This window comes from Magnolia sinica, chromosome 11 (genome assembly GCF_029962835.1).
Source record: "Magnolia sinica isolate HGM2019 chromosome 11, MsV1, whole genome shotgun sequence".
NCBI classification, from domain to species: domain Eukaryota; kingdom Viridiplantae; phylum Streptophyta; class Magnoliopsida; order Magnoliales; family Magnoliaceae; genus Magnolia; species Magnolia sinica.
In genome coordinates, this window is record NC_080583.1 from 3,104,588 (window position 1) to 3,125,227 (window position 20,640).

Consider the following 20,640-nt stretch of genomic DNA (forward strand, 5'->3'; position numbering starts at 1 on the left):
AATGGGACCCACCTTGGTTTGTATATACCATCCAATGCATCCATATGATCCATATGATGCTTCTCATCAAGACGAAGGTACTTACCAAAAATTATGTTTTCTGAAACTTAGATGAACCACAAAACATAGATTTATGGGTTTAAGGCTGATTTTACAGTTTTTCCTACAGTGAGGGACATGAATTTTGAATCGGTGTATCGGGGATTAAGACCAAAATGGGTGGCACACCCAATGGACGGTGTATGGATCTCAAACATATGAAATCCTGAGTTTTGGATCAGCATGATTCTTTTATATGGACGGTCAAAATAAGAATTCCCTGAATTTTAGGCCAGATCAGGGCTGTGGTCAGGCCTGGCCCAATCATTTTTTATTTGGGCCTGCCCATGCTGATCTAGGCCTGAACTAGGCCTTGGGCATTACATTGTAGGGCTGAGCCGGGGCTTAGAATGGTCCAGTCCACTGTCACCTCAAATGAGAGGTGGGACCATTCATTTAAGACACGGCTGACTCATCAGGTCTGGAGAGTCGAGCAACAACTCACTTTTAAACCAGACCTCATCCGACTAAGTCCGGGTCGACTCAGATGAGTCATGTGGGATTCTTGTGCCTTAAAAATATGATACACATCATATGTTATAATCAAAAGAATCGAAGAAGGTTCTTAATCAAATAAGAAAAGCAGTGTAGGGAATTTTTGATAAATCCTCCATTTATTTATTACTTAGTTAGAAATTAAACCCATATGTGAGTCAAGCTTACAGTGCATAAAAACATTAAAAATCCACCGTCCATCACAACTCTAGCATCCGCCTGGCCCACCAAAATAGATATTCCTACCCCAATCCCCACCTAAGTTGCCACCATCAATCATTAAATTATGTCGATGTTTCAAGGGAGCTCAAAAAGTCAATTCATGTTGTTGATGCAATTATCTGGTTCGTCCTCCTGGACCCTTGTATGCCTGCACAGAAAGAAAACAAAGGAGACCCTGGCTCGAGCAGGGGACCCTCCGATGCCAAAGTCAGGCCTGGACTCGGGGTCTCAAAATATTGAAAGATTTTTAGGAGGAATTTTTTTCGTACCTCTCAAGGTGAGGGCCCCCCCTTCTTTTATAGCTGCTGGGGCATTTAATCGTACGAGGATTCTCTTCCTGGTATTGTGCGCGGGATCTTCTCCTGGGATCACGGAAACAGGATCGTGTCCGTCTCGTGCCTTCATCCGATCCCGTGAGCTTCGGGATCGGGAATCTTATCCCAAGACATCCGGAGTGCGGCTTCATCTTGTGACGGTCGATCCGATAAAGAGGTCCGCCCGAAGCATGCCCGAGACACTGACGACTCGTCGGGGCCGACTCAACCTTTGCCTCGGTCTAGCGAATAATTCCTCGGATTTGACACATCCTTTGGTGACCCGAGGCATTAAGTCCGAGTCTGCGGACTTGTATGTTTTGTCCCCAACAAGACTCACTACTCAAAAGTAGTAGTCTTATGACACTGAGGAGTAGCGAGTGCTGAGTCGGTTCATAACTTAGTCCGAGACGAGAAGTAGTCGTTAAGCGCATTCATTGAGACCTTTGATGGGGGACGGTTCAGCTTCTGACATCGTATGCGCCGTTAGCCATCAAATCGCAGGTCCCGCCAATGAGGATTGGACACGTAGTAAAGCTATTATTGTTGCTAGTCGGCGTGCGCCACGTGTCGAGTGGGGGAACCGATGCAGGCGTCGAATCATTTCCCCATTAATGTCTCCGCCGTAGGGCGACCTTATAAAACGTCAGGGGTCCCGCACTTTGAACTTTTACTGCTCTTGCCATTCTCGCTCTGCGTTTTCCCTAGGATTTGCGTAGCCTTTCATCTCCTTCCTTTCTTCTCTCTTTACCGTCGGTGCTTCTTTCCGCCATTGTTCCTTTCTCTCCGGTGAGTTTCTCCTTCCTCTTTATTAGATAATAATAATGGCGGATAGGAGTTCTCAAAGCCCCCAGGGGGGAGTTTCCGGAGACGAAGGCGAAGCGCAACGTTTTTGGAACGTTGCGGAATCGCCTTCTTTACTAACGGAGATAGCAGTGGATGCCAACGCTGCTTGTATGCCTGAGAGAGTCACCGACGATCCGGCGGAGCGCCCTGCTTCCGTCGTTCCTTCCCGTGGCGGGTCATCCTTATTAACCCGCCCGAGGAGGCCCAACTTACCAAGGGACATGGAGGAAGATGAAGAGGAAGAAGATGAAATTTTAATCGCCGGAGGAACCCCGACCCGGTTCCTGGCGATGAATCGGCGCGGCCGAGTCGAAGGAAGAATCGGGAAGATTTAAGCGGTCGGTTCCTTCGGTCTTGGTAAGCGGACTTGGGCAGAATCCAGTCGGGTATCATATCCCAGTCGGTCATCACGTATCTTCCTCGCCCGAATGACCTGCCGGATCACCCTGCTGGGGCAGTCGCAATTTACCAAGTATCGATGCAGTGCGGCTTGCGTCTGCCCCTTCAGGCCATCGTCCGGGGAGTTTTATCTCGCATACAGATTGCCCCGGGGCAGATAGTCCCGAATGGGTGGAGGAACTTACTCGGATGTGCGGTGTTGTGGGCTGAGATGGAACAGCCACCGCTCACAGTCGACGAGTTTCTCCACCTGTACCAAGTGCGGGTAAATCCGAACTACCCTGGCTTCTACGTCTTTGCTGCTTGGCGAGGCGGAGGCGGTTCCCTGATAACCGACCCTCCCACTTCCAACAAACATTGGAAAGAGCGTTGGTTCTGGGCATGTGGTCGATGGGAGACGGACGAGTCCGGGTCTTGCGAGGCTCGTGTCCCTCGGACATTTCAGAGATCAGGTGACTTGGGTCTTCTCTCCCTCGCCCTTTTTCATTTTTTTTTTTTTTTTTTTTTTCTGACGGACTTGTGTTTGGCAGATATTCCGAAGAAGCGGCCGAAGCTTGGCTCCAGTGCCTCGGCTCGGATTAAGGAGTTGAGGGCATTGAATCCGAGAGATAGGTCTTGGAAGGTGCTTCTACAACCGGAGCGCCTTCATCTTGCAGGTCTGGACTAGGAAGTTACAGGTAATTGAGAATGAGTTTTCTGGATCTTCCGAATTTCCCCCGACCTGATTCGCTATAACCTATTCTCTTTTTTTTTTTTTTTTTTTAAAACAGATCTGCCCGAAGCTCGTCCCAACCTCAGGATTATCCTCGAACCGGAGATGACTGGAGCTCGTCCTGCCCTCAGGCCAGTCACGAAGTTGAAGGCTCCTCCGCGGTCAGTTCTTCTTTCGAAGCCTCGGCCGCCGAAGAGGCAAAGGGTGCTGCGGAAGGAGAAAGAGCCAGCGAGCTCTTCTGCCCCTTCCGTCGTGGTGATTCCCGACCCGGACGAAAGGGCGGAGGAGACGGCGATTGCTGCTTCGGACCCTCAGACGGCACCTGACTCGGCACGCGTTGGGACGGATATTCCGAGTCGGGAGGAGGAGGCCGGGGCCGCGTCCTCCAGGGGGGAAGGAGAGGCCAGGACCGCGCCCTCCCGAGGGGAGGAGACGAACCAGGAGGGGCCGTCGGTCCTGCAGCAAGTGGTGTCGGGGATGGTTCCTTGGGCCCTAGCCCACGGGTGTGAGAGAGAGTTCGTGAAACTCTACAACGCCCCGTCGTCGCAGACCGTCAGCCACGCTGCTCGGATGCTTTTTGAACTTGCTCCTTGCTTAATCAAGGCCAGCAAGGAGCTATCCTCAACTCATCGGCTGCAGGCTCTTCTATCTGAGGCCGAAGGTCGTCGCGAAGAGGCCGAGATCCGAGTCGGCATCCTGACAGGCGAGGCGGCCCTTGCCCGGAAGGCTGCTGAAGACGCGAGGGCAGAGGCGGCTTCCTCCAGAAGAGCCCTGGACGAGGCGAAGGCTGAGGTCGCTCAAGCACTGGCCTTACTCTCCAAAGCTGAAGAAGAGAATCAGCGAGTTCTGGCAGCCCATGCTTCGTGCGCGGATGACTTAGCTCGGGCTAAGCTTGAGGCGGCGGAACACATTCAGCGGGCCGACGAGGCAGAGAAGTCCAGGGACCAAGCTGTCCAAGCTTTCCTTGAGTCGGCCGAGTTTGAGGACGAGAGGGATCGCCTGTTCCAGAGCGGATATCTGGAATGCGTCAAGGATATAAAGAAGTCTTTTCCTGACCTTGACCTTTCAGAAATCGAAGGCGGGGCAGCCTCAGAGTCCGAGAATCCGGACGCCGCCGCTGAAGACACAACTGCCGGGGACGGGGTCGACGCATGAAGACTTTGGTTTTTTATATGTATATATTTTTTTGCTCCGATGTATTCGGTTGCTTTTGTACTTACACATATTCGGACGAATGAAAAAGAAAAGCATGTCTTTATTCATTTGACTCGGCTTTACTCTTCCTCAGGGTTTTTAAACATCAAATAGCAAACTAAGGATAGTAGACCTTGAGGTGTTCGGCGTTCCATGGATGAGGCAATGACTGTCCTTTTAGGTCTGCTAGCCGTTATGTTCCTGGTCTATTGGTGCCCGAGACGATATAGGGTCCTTCCCAATTGGGTCCCAGTGTGCCCGACCCAAACTCCTTAGTGTTGGAAAACACTTTCAGAAGAACCATATCTCCCCTTCGGAATCTTCTAATCTTAACTCGGGTATTGTAGAACCGAGTCACTTGTCGTTGTCGAGCCTCCGTGTGCAGCCTCGCCCTTTCCCTTTGTTCGTCCAGAAGGTGAGTCAGAGTGCAAGGAGTTCTTCATTCTCTTCCGCATTGAATAAGGTGATTCGAGCCGAAGGTAATCCGATTTCGACGGGAGTGACTGCTTCTGAGCCGTAAGCGAGTGAAAACGGAGTTTCTCCTGTGGCCGTTCGGGTTGTAGTTCGGTAAGCCCAAAGGATTTTCGGGAGCTCTTCGGCCCATGCTCCTTTGGCCCGGCCAAGCTTGGTCCGAAGATGTTGCTTGATAATCTTGTTAACTGCCTCGACTTGTCCGTTGGTTTGAGGATGATGAGGTGAAGAATAAACGTTTCTGATTCCGAGGTTGTCGCACATCTCACGAAAGCTCCTATTATCAAATTGCCTTCCATTGTCTGTGACAATGGTACGGGGTACTCCGAATCGGCAGATAATGTTTTTCCATACAAACTCGGTGATCTTCTGCTCGGTTATTTTGGCTAATGGTTCTGCCTCGGCCCACTTCGTAAAATAGTCCACTGCTACCACAGCAAACTTGGTCTGCCCTTTTCCCATAGGGAGCGGTCCTATGAGGTCGATGCCCCATTGTGCGAAAGGCCAGGGACCAGTCATCGGCGTCAGTGCCTCGGGTGCTTGCCTCGGAATTGCCGCAAACCGTTGGCATCTGTCGCATTTTTGAACGAGCTCACGAGCGTCGTGTTGGATAGTGGGCCAGTAGTATCCCTGTCGTAAGACCTTGTAGGCGAGGGATCGCCCTCCAGAGTGGTTTCCGCAGATTCCTTCATGAATTTCCCGTAACACATAGTTTGCCTCGCTGGGTTTGAGGCACCGCAGCAATGGGGCGTAGTATCCTTTCTTATAAAGGGTCCCGTTGAGTATGATGTAACGGGAAGCTCGGATCTTAATTCGTCGGGCCTCGGTGCGATCCTCTGGTAACTTTCCTTCGTCAAGGAATTGGCAGATTGGATCAATCCAGGATGGTTCCGAGTCGATTGTATTGACGGCCTCGCTAATTGGCTCGTCTATACTTGGTTTATCGACGTATTCGACAGGGACGGACCTGGGTATATCATCTTCTTCGGCCGAGGCGAGCTTTGCTAGCAAATCGGCTTTGCTGTTTTCCGTACGAGGTATCCGAGTTACACGACAGAATTGAAATCTGTTGATAAGTTCTTTCGCTTTCTCCATGTAAGCCCTTAGCCGGTCTTTCCGTGTCTGGTATACACCGGTAACTTGGTTAACAACCAACTGAGAGTCGCTGAAAACGCTTAGGTGCGTGACCTCCATGCTAGCGGCGAGTCGGAGGCCGAGTAGCAACGCTTCATATTCCGCCGTATTGTTCGACGCTTGAAATCCAAGTCGTAATGCATACTGTATATAGGTGTGATCGGGGGTTTCCAGCACCACCCCAGCCCCACTGGCCTTCGAGTTGGAAGAACCGTCGACATACAGATTCCATGGAATAGGGCAAGGGGAAGCGGTTGAGGTGGGCACTGCATCGACCTTCGGCGTATCGTTCACTGAGAGTTCGGTTGAAGGTGTTCCTTCGGCGATAAAATCAGCTACGGCTTGCCCTTTGATTGCTGCCTTTGGTCGGTATTGAATATCAAACTCACTCAGCTCGATAGCCCATTTGGTGAGTCGGCCGGAAGCTTCTGGTTTTTGCAGTACCTGGCGAAGCGGAAGGTCGGTCATTACAATGATGGTGTGGGCATGGAAATACGGCCTAAGCCGCCGAGAAGAAGTTATTAAAGCCAAGGCCACTTTTTCCAAGCTTGGGTATCTCGTTTCTGCTGGCAGTAATGCTTTGCTGACATAGTAAACCGGCAGTTGCTTTCCTTCAGATTCTCGTATCAAAGCCGAGCTAACAGCTGCCTCGGACACGGCTAGGTAGAGGAGCAACGACTCCCCTGGTTCGGGTTTTGATAAGAGAGGTGCAGAACCGAGATATGATTTTAATTGCTGGAATGCTGCTTCACACTCTTCCGTCCAACCCATCGCTTGTCTTCCTTCAATTGTTTGAAGAAAGGGAGACATTTATCCGTAGCTCTGGACAGGAATCGATTAAGTGCTGTGACTCGTCCGGTCAATCTTTGGACGTCCTTAATGGTTTTGGGGGATTCCATATCAATCAGAGCCTTTATCTTCTCAGGGTTTGCCTCTATTCCTCGCTGACTGACTAAGAAACCGAGGAATTTTCCGGAGCCTACTCCAAAAGCACATTTACTTGGATTTAGCTTCATCCGGAACTTCCGCAGGATTAGAAACATTTCTTCCAAATCATTCACATGATCCGCCGCGTGTATGCTCTTGACAAGCATGTCGTCGATGTATACTTCCATGGTTCGGCCTATAAGTCGAGCAAAGATTTTGTTAACTAACCTTTGATAAGTTGCACCGGCATTCTTCAGACCAAATGGCATCACTCGGTAACAATAAAGGCCTTTGTCGGTGACAAAGGTAGTTTTTGATTTATCTGTTTGATGCATTACAATTTGATTATATCCCGAATAAGCATCCATGAAGCTAAGGAGCTCATGTCCGGCTGTACTATCTACTAGCTGGTCTATCCTCGGAAGCGGAAAGCTATCTTTGGGGCAGGCTTTATTCAAGTCGGTATAATCAATACAGACTCGCCACTTCCCGTTGGACTTCTTTACAAGCACGACATTCGCGACCCACTCTGGATAGTGTATTTCTTCTATGAAACTAGCTTGGAGTAGTTTGTTGATTTCTTTCTCGATGATGGCGTATCGTTCAGGGCCGAGCGGTCGTCGCTTCTGTCGGATCGGTCGATAGACGGATCGGCGTTAAGTCGGTGAGTCACCACGGAGGGGTCGATCCCTTGCATATCTTCATGATTCCAAGCGAATACGTCGGCGTACTTTCGGAGCAGGGCGATCAGCTTTTCTCTCAAAGGGGACTGCAGAGATGAGCCAATTCGCACTGTCTTGGATCCATCTGTTTCGACTAAGGCAATTGAGACAAGATCTTCGACCGGCTGTCCTCGTTCATAATTCTCGCCCCGAGGGTCCAACGATTCGATTGTTAATATGTTGGTCGGATTCTTGTCGGCGGCTCCTTTTACAGCTATCATGTAACATCGCCTCGCGTCTTGCTTGTCTCCTTTGACAATTCCGACTCCTGACTCGGTCGGGAATTTCATTGTAAGATGGTATGTGGATACCACGGCCTGGAGGAGACTCAATGAAGGTCGGCCGAGTATCGCGTTGTATACCGAGGGTTGATCGACGACCAGGAAGTCAACCATCATCGTCGTCTGATGCGGGGCAGTGCCAGCAGTGAGTGGTAATGAGACAGTCCCCTCGGGCAATACTTGTCCTCCGAAAAAACCGATCAATGGGGTCCGAACCGGGCGTAACGCGGATCGTTCGATCCCCATTTTGTCGAACGCTTGAGTAAATAACACGTCTGCAGATGACCCTGTATCGACGAGTATCCGAAACACTTTTCGGTTAGCGATCGCCAAGGAGACGATCAGCGCATCATCGTGGGGGTGATGGATACCTCGGGCGTCTTCTTCAGTGAACGATATGCAATACCTTTCTCTTTTCTTTTCCTTTGATGGCCGATCTATAATCATGAGCTCGGACCGAGGCTGACTGAGTTTTCGTGCGTGATTCCTTCGCGCGTTGTTTGAGTCGCCCCCACATTGTGGACCGCCGATAATCGTCCGGATTTCTTCCATAGGCTGACTCTCGGTCGGGCGCGCCTCGGATGCCCCAGCTTTGACCATATGTTCTCTGAGTCGGCCGTCTTTTATGAGTCGTTCGATTTCTTCTTTTAAGTGACGGCAATCACTTGTGTTATGCCCGTGATCGCGGTGATAATGGCAGTACTTATCCTTATCCCGCCGATTAGGATTACTCCTGAGCTTACTGGGCCAGCTAACAAAGCCTTCGTCTTTTATTTCCATCAGTACCTCTTCCCGAGTCTTATTCAGGGGAGTGTATATGGAAAATTTTCGATCCGGCCGTTTTCTTGACCTTCGCTCGTCACGTGCTTGATCCTCTTTGCGTTTCCTTCCCCCGGCCGAGTCGGCTTCTTTTTTGGCCGACTCTTTGGCCGAGGTTTTAGTTTCACGCAGGATTCGTGCTTCCTCGGCGTTGGCATATTTATCGGACCGCGCCATAAACTCTGCCAGAGTATCGGGCGGAGTTTTGTCTAGAGATGCCAGGAATGGCTTATCCCTAACTCCTTGTATGAGTGCATTGAGGGCCGTTTCTTCCGAATGTTTCCGAACTTGAAGGGATTCGAAATTAAAACGCTTGATGTAATCTTTCAATAGCTCTCCCTGCTTCTGGACTAGGTTATTCAGATGTGCAGGGGGCTTTAATTTTTTCTTTCCGCCGATGAAGTTGGTGAGGAAGGCGTCGCTCAGCTCAACGAATGAACTGATGGACTTTGGCTTCAGCTGTTTGAACCACAGTCGAGCTACATCAGTCAATGTAAGAGAAAAGGCCCGACACATTACTGCATCCGAGGCATCATGGAGTTCCATATAGGTTCTGAAGCACTCAATATGCTCGGTCGGGTCAGTCTTGCCGGTGAAAGGAGCGATTTGAGGTAATCGAAACCTCTCGGGCAATCGGGCTTTCAATACCGAGTCCACAAAGGGGGATGCTTTCGCTTCGGACCCGGTTGAATATACGTTCCGGCCGTGCTTTATGTCCGCCATCTCTTTTGCCATCTCTTCCCGCACTTCTTTTTTGAAATTTTGAATGTCGGCTTTCCAAGGTTCGCTGCTTTCTGCCGTGCCTTCCATGGAAGGGCGATTGCGCCTTCTTCGCTCTATTTCGTGCCGAAGATCAGTCGGGGGGAGGGAGGCGTTGGCTGACTGCGCTGGAGATGGTTCTGGTCCGCCTTGGGGTTGGCTCGGCCGGAAAGACTGCGGCGCGGAAGATTGGGGATCAACCGCCGCCGTCGGTACGTGCGCTGTCTCCCCTTGAGGATGCGGGAGTGGCTGCATTTGCTGCTGATACATTCGTTCCAGCATCTGCTTCATCGTATTCATATCAGAACGGATTTCTTGAACCTCCTTGTCCAACCGCCCATCGTCGCGACCCCGCTGATTGTTGCTTGTTCCGGTCGCCCCTCGTCGGCGGTTGTTAGGTGCGTTCTGGGCTGGGGGAACGGCGATTGGACCGGGTGGCCCTGTAATCGCGTTCTCATTCAAATCTTCTTCTGGGACCGTCCTTCTAGTCATCACCATTGGACTCAGTATAGAGGTACGGGATGGCTTTTTGCACGTTCCCACAGACGGCGCCAAACTGTTGATGCAATTATCTGGTTCGTCCTCCTGGACCCTTGTATGCCTGCACAGAAAGAAAACAAAGGAGACCCTGGCTCGAGCAGGGGACCCTCCGATGCCAAAGTCAGGCCTGGACTCGGGGTCTCAAAATATTGAAAGATTTTTAGGAGGAATTTTTTTCGTACCTCTCAAGGTGAGGGCCCCCCTTCTTTTATAGCTGCTGGGGCATTTAATCGTACGAGGATTCTCTTCCTGGTATTGTGCGCGGGATCTTCTCCTGGGATCACGGAAACAGGATCGTGTCCGTCTCGTGCCTTCATCCGATCCCGTGAGCTTCGGGATCGGGAATCTTATCCCAAGACATCCGGAGTGCGGCTTCATCTTGTGACGGTCGATCCGATAAAGAGGTCCGCCCGAAGCATGCCCGAGACACTGACGACTCGTCAGGGCCGACTCAACCTTTGCCTCGGTCTAGCGAATAATTCCTCGGATTTGACACATCCTTTGGTGACCCGAGGCATTAAGTCCGAGTCTGCGGACTTGTATGTTTTGTCCCCAACACATGTCATTTAGGAATATTTCATTTCCATATCCATTTACTCCCATTTCATTTCATTTCATTTCCAAGCATTTAATTCTATCTAAACACACATTAAATACCATTTATCTCCATTTACTCGAAAATTTTCCCATGTGCCTCCATGCATTTTCATTTACGATATGTTCTGAAAAAAGAAATGAAGAATAAGAAGATACTAAGATAAATTACTTTTTTCTTATTTTTCATTAGTAGAAGCAGCAACTTACATGCCATCCGGCCTCTATGCTATTGAGCTGATCATCATGGCCATTGAGAAGCCATAACTGGGCCAGGCTGAATTGCCCTTGATCTTGAAGTTGTGGGCTCCACACATTCATAGTCGCTTGGGTTCCATACACCTGACTAAACAACATTGCAATAGCATGCTTGATAAAAAAAAAAAAAGAAATAAAAGACAAGTGGATTAATATTACATACATCATCTTACTTAAGTATGCTCCTTTTTCTTTTCTTCCATAAATTGTTATCACTGTTACTTATAGCACTCCTAGTAAATTGTGACATTTGCACACTCCAAATCAATTGGTACCGTCTACTAGGTTGACCACATGTTTCATTTGCCTCCTTCTTAAAATCATTGATCAGATGATAATTTGATCTATCCATAAGTTGGCTTATTTCTTATAGCCATCCATTTTACAAGCCATAGATCGGATGGTTAGGATATTCCGATAAAAGTGATTGCTGAGAACTATAGAAAATTCATGATGGGCTGCAAAAAAAATACACAGAGACATTTTGTAGGGCTATTGTTCACATGGTTTGATCAAATGTACGACACAGATCGATTGGCTGGGCTGTGCATGTGTCCCGATAGAGCACTAAATGAAAATGCTACCCTTGGATCATGATGAACGGCTTGGATCCTTCACATGTCTGCATAAATCTATAGAAAAAAAAAGTACTTACATGATGACCAACTGTGGAGGAGAGTCGTTTATTTTTCAGATTTTTTCTACCAAATTGAGAGGGAGATTTTGCACTCATTAACTCTTGTATTTTAGTCCGTCGAATGGGTACAGTCCCAAGTGGACACCCATCATCTTTAAGCCCAATCTCTAGATTGGCATTTGAAGGGTCTTGATTTCCCATCCCCTCTGGATAGGAAGTTGGCCTCATCTGCATAATGAATGACAGTCTAGATGTTAAAAATGCATATAGAAATAGAATGCCAAACACGTAATCATTGATATTGTAAAGAACAGTCAAAAACGAGTTCTAATGTATGATAATTACCATGCAAGATATGCATGCTGAATCTAAATCGTGCATCTAGTTCTAGTTCTTTTTCTCACCTCACATCCCAAGAATCATCCCGATTCAAAACGTCAGGTGGGAAACACCACAGGCAGTAATGTTCAATCAGACCTAAAAATTATATAATCACTTTTTGTGACCCACTTGAGTTTTGGAATGGGTTGTGTTTTGGTATGTCCCTTTATCCTAGCGTGGCTCATCAGATGAATGCATTCGATGATGTATGCACAATATGGTGGACCCCAGATTTCATTTGGAAGTTTCTATGAAAGGGGCCCTCCCTCCCCAATTACCCCATTGTTTCATTTGGCATCGCCCACGTGTGCTATGGATCATGTAGGATTCTGAGATGTAAGCGTAACATGGGGGTGCATACCTAATGAACGGGTTGGATGACAAACACATATCACCATGGGCCACACATAACTCGAACATATCACCATGTGATCATTCCTCTATTAGGAACTTTGATTGTTAGTATGTTTAATTTCAAGATATAGTTGTTTAGAATCCAGTTCATACTCAGATCAGGCGATCATCTGATCGACGGCCCACAAAATGGACAGTCTGGAATCTCCATCCGCTGGGCCTGAACTTGGTTGGTCCATGTCTAGTGGCAACCACGTTTACAAGGCAATCCTAGTGCATCTGGTTGCCTTGACCGGGGATTGTTACAGAGATCAGATTGTTAGGACCATTCTATCAACGTGATTTCCATGTGGTGGCTGCTGGGGAATCCGTTCGATCAGATGGATGGCCCGGATCAATGTCTCAGGTAGGCCACATGACTGAATTTGATGTGACTACCTACAAGTGTCTTTCTTCTTAACAATGCATTGCATGCCAACAAATTAATAAAAGATTGAATTTGTGAGATTGGCAAGTTTCTTTGAGCATGGTCCATCCATGATTGGGAGCCCCAAGTTCTACGGTTTGGATGACTAAATCATATGGGCCTCTTATTATACCAATGTTGATGATAATCTCTGACCAATTAAACCAAACATTCATATTTTTTAGTAGCCAAACTTTTGTGTGCAATGTTATCTGAGGAGATCAAGTTGATCTGAACCGTTCATTTATCACAAGCTTCCATAAAGCGGGATAAAGAAAAAGTAAATGAAGAAAAACAGACCTGAATTGTGTGATTCTTCAGTAACGGATGATCAAAAGCAGGTTGCTTATACATGTCCACACAGTCGATATCACCATGTTGAGTCTGTAATAACCATCAAACCTCCATCAATATTCAAAAACATTCTAATGATAGCGAAGCCGTTGATTAGGATGGTGGTGGTGGTGTATTAACCTTTATTTATTTATTTATTTTGTATTTTTGAACCAAAGAAACAGGCCCATGTAGACATAGAAGCGTGGAGACGGTTTGGATTAGCAGCGGAGTTTGAACCAGGACACTCCATAGTAAGTGATGTGTGGGTGCATCCAACCCTTCCATTAGATGGACGGTGGGATCAACCATTAGTTATGACCCCACAAGGTTGAAGAGACACTTCGATTGCAGTTCCAAAACTTTTGTGGGCCACACCCATGTGAGTTTTGGATCAGCACACGGGATCCGCAGTTTGGATTTCACACACACATCACGGGTGGGCCCCACAAAGTTCAAACATATAGTATTTACTTGTTTGAAATGTATGTGTTCATCACAAGAACATCCACCAATCAGAGGGCTGAGTGCTTTTGATGGAGGAAATTTTCAGCCCATCCATCCGTAGGACACCAAACAAAGGATTTCGATAACTAAAAACTAAGCCCCTCAAGACGCAATTAAACATCAGATTTAAATAATAATAATAATAATAATAATAAAACACTGGTGCAATGAATCACATAGTAGTGATATTGTTAGAAGAGTCACCTGAATGCTCTTGACAGCAGGCTTATTAAGAAGCTTGAGCTGTGCCTTCAATTCCATGTATTCTTCTTTCGATAGACTTCTTGCATTTCCATAAACAATAGAAATTGCCAACAAAACTACAATCAAAATCCTACTATTAATTACAACTAATTGGAGTGGACATCGAGGATTGGTTGATGGACACTTGTTAGGAAATAGAGGATAGGTAGATGGACACTCTATCTCAAATGAGGCTATTTATAATGTTGCTCAATCATCAGTATGAGTTTCTTTTGCATGTGCGCCACATGACCATCGGTGATTTGGTGGGCCACGTTGCTCTGTAATCGCAGTGTAACTGGGGGAGGGAATGTAACGTCAATGATAAAAGTGGTGGACATTTAGTCAAGATTGGTAGACATTTAATGGACAGTTGCAAATGACAAATATTTAGTTATATTTCAATGAACGAGTTTCATAGGTAGGAAGTTAGAATTTTCTTGATTTTTTTAATGTTTTGTTTCCACAATTTAGTTAAAGTTGAACTCAAGTTAATATATGTGATGAATCCTAATTTGGATGGCGTATACTAGAAAATGTTGTTGATGTCTTAAATATGTAAACAACGCCATTGACAAACCACTTGATGCCATCGACGAGTGCTCGATGCCATTGAAAAAGTCCATATTTTATCGCTGAAATGTTTTGGTGTTTTTCCCAGTGTCACTGAAGGTGTTCGATGTGATTAACAAATTGTCAAGGTGATTAAAGTACCATAAAAGGTAATAAATAATTGCATAAGTGTAGGATTTGTTTTCTATTTGATTGTGTTACTATAGAATATATATGGTGTAATCGGGATTTAGGAAGCAAGATGTGTTTTAGGTTTTTTAAATTCGTTACTAAAAGTTTCAAGGGCATAGCTTAGACTTGTAGAGAAAATTCGATGCTTGTTTGGATCGATAATGCGTAGGTCTTGTAATTTCTGCTTTTATAATGCATTATGGTCAGCTTTGTGCCGGGGTTTTTCTCTGTGAGAGTTTTTCCACGTAAAATTTGGTGAGGACCATCATATATCCAGTTTGAATCATTGAAATAGTACAAAGGCTAAAGTAATGAAACATTACATACCAGTACATGGAATGTATTCTATGAAAGCATCTGCATGATAAACGAGTTTTCTCCCATAGATTGCGCTACCCCAATTGAAGAATGTGTGACTTGCACAAAACGATTGCTATGCGGGGAGAACACGCATCAGATCCACCCCATCCATCACGTGCTTTGCTAAATGGGTTAAGACTAGCTATGTGGGTCACACCATAAACAATAAGGAATAGTATAACATTATGTGTGACAGCCTCGTGTGGTTCATGTGAATGTTAGAATTGAGGGTTGGATAGGTTTGTGATAGTCTATCAGGCGATTTGTGGGGCCAACCATGATGTATTGTTTTATCCACATTGTCCATCCATTTTGACAGATCATTTTAGGAAATGAGCTGAAAAAAGAGGCAAATTTAAGGCTTAAGTGGACCACACCATAGGAAGCAGTGGGGATTGAATTCCTACTATTGAAAACTTCCTAAGGCCCATTGTAATGTATATTATCAATCTAACCTAATCATTAGTTGGTAGGGTTTCAAAGGGCTTGTAAGGAGAGATTTGAGGATTGTTTGAATTGGATATTCTTCCTATATCTTGTAATTTCTGCTTTCATAGTGATTACTGTTGCTTTGTACCATAACTATTTTTTTTAAATGATTTTTCCACGTAGTCTTTATTATTGGGCTTGTTTGTGTGACCAGAATACTCTACTTGATTCACCTCCATGTCCTTCGGTGGTTCCCCAACAGATTATGGGATAGGAGAAGTGACTTTAGCCAACCAACCGTACCGCATTGGGTTACCGAAGTTAGATTTGCGAGATTCCATCATATTAATAGTCAAAAGTCCATTTTAATTTCATTTTTATTATAAATAGTAAGTTTTAGTTTGATTATAACTTTTGATCTTTTAAGTTATATGAGATGTGCCCTACATGAAAAGGGCTTAGAAAAATTAGGAGAATAGAAAGGTTACGCCTAGAGGTGGGCATTTTGGACCCGATCCTACTCGATTTGGTACCATTCTAAATAGAACCGACGACTTAAATCGACCTGATCGAGTCTGTCCACCCAGATCCGATCGTATTTTGGGTCGGGTCCGGATAAAGGCCAATCCGGACCGATCTGACCCGGATAACCGAACCGAAAGGATCCGGCCTGAACCGACCAGACTCGACCCGGAGCATGAGGAGGATTTTAATAGAGGATATCCAATCATTATTGTTTTCCTGTGGTGTGGTCCACCTGAGATTTTTATCCCTCTAATATTTTGTATCAAGCCTTAAAATGATCCGTGAAAATGGATGAATGACATCGATTAAATACATACATCATAGTGGGGCCCACAAATCACTGAACAGGGAGTAGCCAATCCGTTTCTTTCATGCTCAGGCGTCACTGATATGACACATGTAAGAAGCTTCAGGTTCGTTGGCCCAAAATTCCAGCTAGGTTGCGCATTAGGTGGGCCACACTCGGATGAAAATAATGGAAAGAAATTGACCATTAGTCCCCATCGAATATGAAAGTGTCAGTGAAGATGTTAGATTATAACATTGACTTTGACTCAGATCATCTGATCATGGGGTCCATCTGATGATCTGCTTTCATTGCATACATGTGCCCGATTGGCATGTGCGAGAGTCAAGTAGCATTTCCCTTGATTGGTGTGTTTCCCGCTGAAACTCATCCTCTCGGAAGTCGGCGTGGACCATGTGGTCCGTCAGTACCACATGCCAGCTACTGCCCTAGCCTCAGGCTAGCCGGCTAGGAGGGGACGGATTGGCTGCTCACCCTGACACCAACCCCGTGGCTGGTGGTCAGTGCTCTGTGGGCCCCACCATGATGTATGTGTTTCATCCATTCCCTTCATACATTTTTACAGATCATCTTATGGATTGATAAAAAAAAATTGATAGGTACCTAAATCTTAGGTGGACCACACCACAGGAAAACAATAATAATTGGATATCCACCATTAAAATCCTCCCAAGGTCCATTGTACTGTTTATTTGACATCCAATCTATTGATTAGGTCATAAAGACCCAGATGAAGGGAAAAAATAAATATCAGCTAGATCCAAAACTTTTATAGCCCCCAAAACGTTTTTAATGGTCAACGTTTATTCAACACTGTTTCCTGTAATGTGGTTCACTTGAGATTGAGATATATCTCATTTTTTCTTTCATATCATAAAATGATCTATAAAAATAGATGGAAAGCATGGATGAAACACATACATCATGGTGGGGCACACAGAGCACCGACCACTAGAGCTGTTCACGAGTCGAGCTAGCTCGAATAACTCGCTCGACTCGGCTCGAGTCAGCTCGGATTGACTCGGCTTGAATGGCTGAGTTGGGCCGAGTCAAGCTAAAATTCTGTAGCTCGAGTTGAGTTCGAGCCGAGTTCGACCATTGCCATTTTAACTCGACTCGCCTCGAACTCGAGCTCGACTCGGCTCGTTAGAAATAGGTTTTTTGATATTTTAAAATATTTTATATATATATATATATATATATATATATATCATAAAAAATAAAAACCCTACCCCACCCCACGGTCCCCACTCCCCACCGCACGACTGCCTCCCTTTTCTTCTCCTTCTCTATCTCTACCCCACGGTCCCCACCCAGTCCGCTGCCCCTGCTCGCCGCACGCCCACCCGACCAACATCATCAAGGAGATTAGGTGAGTTCTTCTTCTTCTTCTTTTTTTCTCTTTCTTGATTCTGTTGGAGAATGGGGTCCACCTGATGAGTGGCTTGGATCTTGATTCAGGTTCCGTGACTGATGGCCCGCTGATGCCCCACCTGATGAGTGGATGGATTAGATCTCTCACGTATCTGCCTGTAGCGTGGGTCCAAGAACAGCTATAGTTGGAGGTAGAAAGGATGGAATGGATCTGGGTTGCTTTTTTTTTTTTTTTTTCCGGAGAATAGGGATACGGATTGGCTACTCCCCCTGACACCATCCCTCGATCTGGTGGTCGGTGCTCTGTGGGTCCCACCATGATGTATATGTTTCATCCAATCCGTTCATCAATTTTTAAATATCATTTTAGTTCTTTACCCCAAAAATTAGAGGGATGTAAATCTCAATTGGACCACACCACAGGAAAACAACAGTGATTGGATATCCATCATTTAAATCCTCCTAAGGCCCACTGTACTGTTTATTTAACATCCAATCTATTGATTAGGTCATAAAGACCCAGATGAAGGGAAAAAACAAAGATCAACTTGATCCAATACTTTTATGGCCCCCAAAAAGTTTTTAATGGTTGAAGTTCATTCAACACTTTCCTGTAATGTGGTCCACTTGAGACCAGGATATATCTCATTTTTTGTGTATTACACATAAATTGATCTAGAAAAATAGATGGACGGAATGGATGAAACACATACATCATGATGGGGCCCACAGAGCACCGACCACAAGTAGCGAATCCGTTTCTAGAGAATAGTCAATGGGAGCTTGAAACGTCATTTCAGGCATGGGCTTCACAGGCCCTCCTTCGAATTTACGCTAGTGGGATTTTTGCAGTCCAGCGTTGGATTTCACGTGCCTTAGTGGTTGGTGCTATGTGGGACCCACTATGATGTATATGTTTTATCTATGCCGTCCATTCGGTTTGAAATATAATTTTAGGGCTTGACCATAAAATTGAGGTAGATATAAATCTCAGGTGGACCACACCATGGGAAAACAGTAGTGATTGAATTACACCATTAAAAATATCCTAGGGCCAAATGTAATGGTTATTTGACATCTAACCCGTTAATTAGGTAATAAAGACTTGGACGAAGGGAAAAAATATTTATGAGCTTGATCCAAAACTTTTGTGGCTCCCAAAAAGTATTTAATGGTGGGCGTTCAATCAACACTATGTGGTCCATTGAGATTTGGATCAAACTCATTTTTGGGCTCATATCATAAAATGATATGAAAGAATGGGTGGATGGCACGGATGAAACACATACATCATTGTGGGGCCCACAGTGCTTGGGCTCCACAACCTACCATTATATATATGCCTGGATCCCTCCCTGAGAAACACCTTTGGTACTCTTGCGAAGTATCATAGACAATACACATGCACTTGAGACTTACATACATGGCATAAAATTAGTTCAAATTAACCCATCTTAAGTATGGGTATCAGTTTAGATTTAGGAAAAAATTATGCCCACTTGATCATCTAATATTAGATTTATGAAAAAATATTAGACGGTTAGAAATTAATCTTATCATATGGTCTGATTTCAACAAACAAGTGTTTATGACTCAGATGTTATAATTTTCTAAGATACGATGGATTACATTCAAAGATGGAAAATAAACATTAATACATTTTAAAGAAAGTTTTAACAGTAAATATCATTACCCCCACTGTTTCCAGTGGCATGGTCCACTTGAGCTTTGGAGATGCTGCAATTTTGAGCTCATGCCTAAAAATATGAATGGAAGGCTTGGATAATACACACGTCACCATGAAGTTACGTCGTATTAGGGATCACCACGCAATCAGCTTGCGGTCCCACAGCAGGTGACATCCTAGCTCTGTTGTCTTGCGCTAGTTTACATGTATTGCTTCATCATACGGATTAGAAATCCAGCCATAAAACCAAAAATCTCCTGTGGTGATTGCACGTAAAGTACGTGCGCTTTTAAACCACATAATATCATTCACAATAACAAAAAAAAAAAAAACTTCAGTACTCTAGCAAAGCGTGATGAATGATAAGCAGGCGGTTCGATAATACTTAAAAGTTGTCCTTCCAAGTCATGCATACACTCTAAATGCATCATGAACCAATCCGAATCATGTGTACCCTTCTAAATTATTATTTTTTTTCCATACAATACAATATAAAATTATGATGATCACAAATTTCTTTTAAAGTCCACTTGATTTACTATCATGTAGAGGAAATAAACAATGATAACATATTACTTTATTATCTCCTTATATAGTTGCATTATGCACTATTGTATGTTAATGATCATATGCATCATCTTCTTATTTATTTTTAAACATTATCTTCTTGTAGAGTTGTAGGTGTATGGATAAATTATTTCTAATATATTTTGATAATTTTTCTTTACATTTTGTCATATTGCTACTTATGATTATTTGTGATCTGATGTTGTTAATTAATATTTAGGTCACCTAGATAGAGACAAGTAAATTGTATGGTGATATTACATGGAATGTTACCGAATGGGATAGAGACAATTAGCACCTCTAGATAGAGACAAGTAGGAATAAGATATTTAGAAATAATAAGTAAAAAAAATTGAAACAATTATGGACAATTTATAGTTATGTATATATATGTATCCTGGTGGATTTATTTATTAGAGGATTATTTGAGACACTTGTATCTTCCAGTTTATGGAGGGGCCCGATATTGTTTGTATTGTATATTTATATATATATATATATATATATATATTTATATATATATATATATATATATATATATATATATATATGTATGTATAAATGTCATTGACTGATTCCTTCAACCTATAAAATTCCTGATCTTACCCTACTCTTGTTAACTTTTGATTTTTAGATGACTACTGAAGAAAACCCAAGTACTCCTGACCCTGGTGCGTCAATCAATTCTTCTTTTTCCATGGATGAAGAAAAATTAGAGAACAAAGTTGAAATAACTTCAGGTTCTGTGAAAGGAAAAAAAAGATCGGCAATATGGGAATCTTTTGATGAGATCACACAACCAGATGATTCTGTCAAGATTAGATGCAAGTTTTGTAAGACTCTTTACAGCAAGCATTCTGGTTCTTCTACAACTCACTATCAGAGGCATCTAGATAAATGTGTGAAGAGACCAAGAATATCGAAGGGTGGAGTCCAGCAA

At 44.7% G+C, this 20,640-nt stretch overlaps 1 protein-coding gene across 1 annotated transcript in view; it reads right to left on the reverse strand.

Moving 5' to 3' along the window:
- LOC131219069 (protein neprosin-like) overlaps positions 1–13,813 on the reverse strand; it is a 35,657-nt gene extending 21,844 nt beyond the window's left edge. The window contains exons 1-4 of the mRNA XM_058214052.1: positions 13,669–13,813; positions 12,925–13,008; positions 11,442–11,651; positions 10,735–10,897 (exon numbers count right to left, since the gene is read on the reverse strand). Coding sequence (XP_058070035.1) covers positions 10,735–10,897; positions 11,442–11,651; positions 12,925–13,008; positions 13,669–13,725 — 514 coding nt within the window. The 5' untranslated portion in view covers positions 13,726–13,813. The remainder of the gene's footprint in view (positions 1–10,734; positions 10,898–11,441; positions 11,652–12,924; positions 13,009–13,668) is intronic.
- Between the last annotated feature and the right edge of the window lie 6,827 nt (positions 13,814–20,640).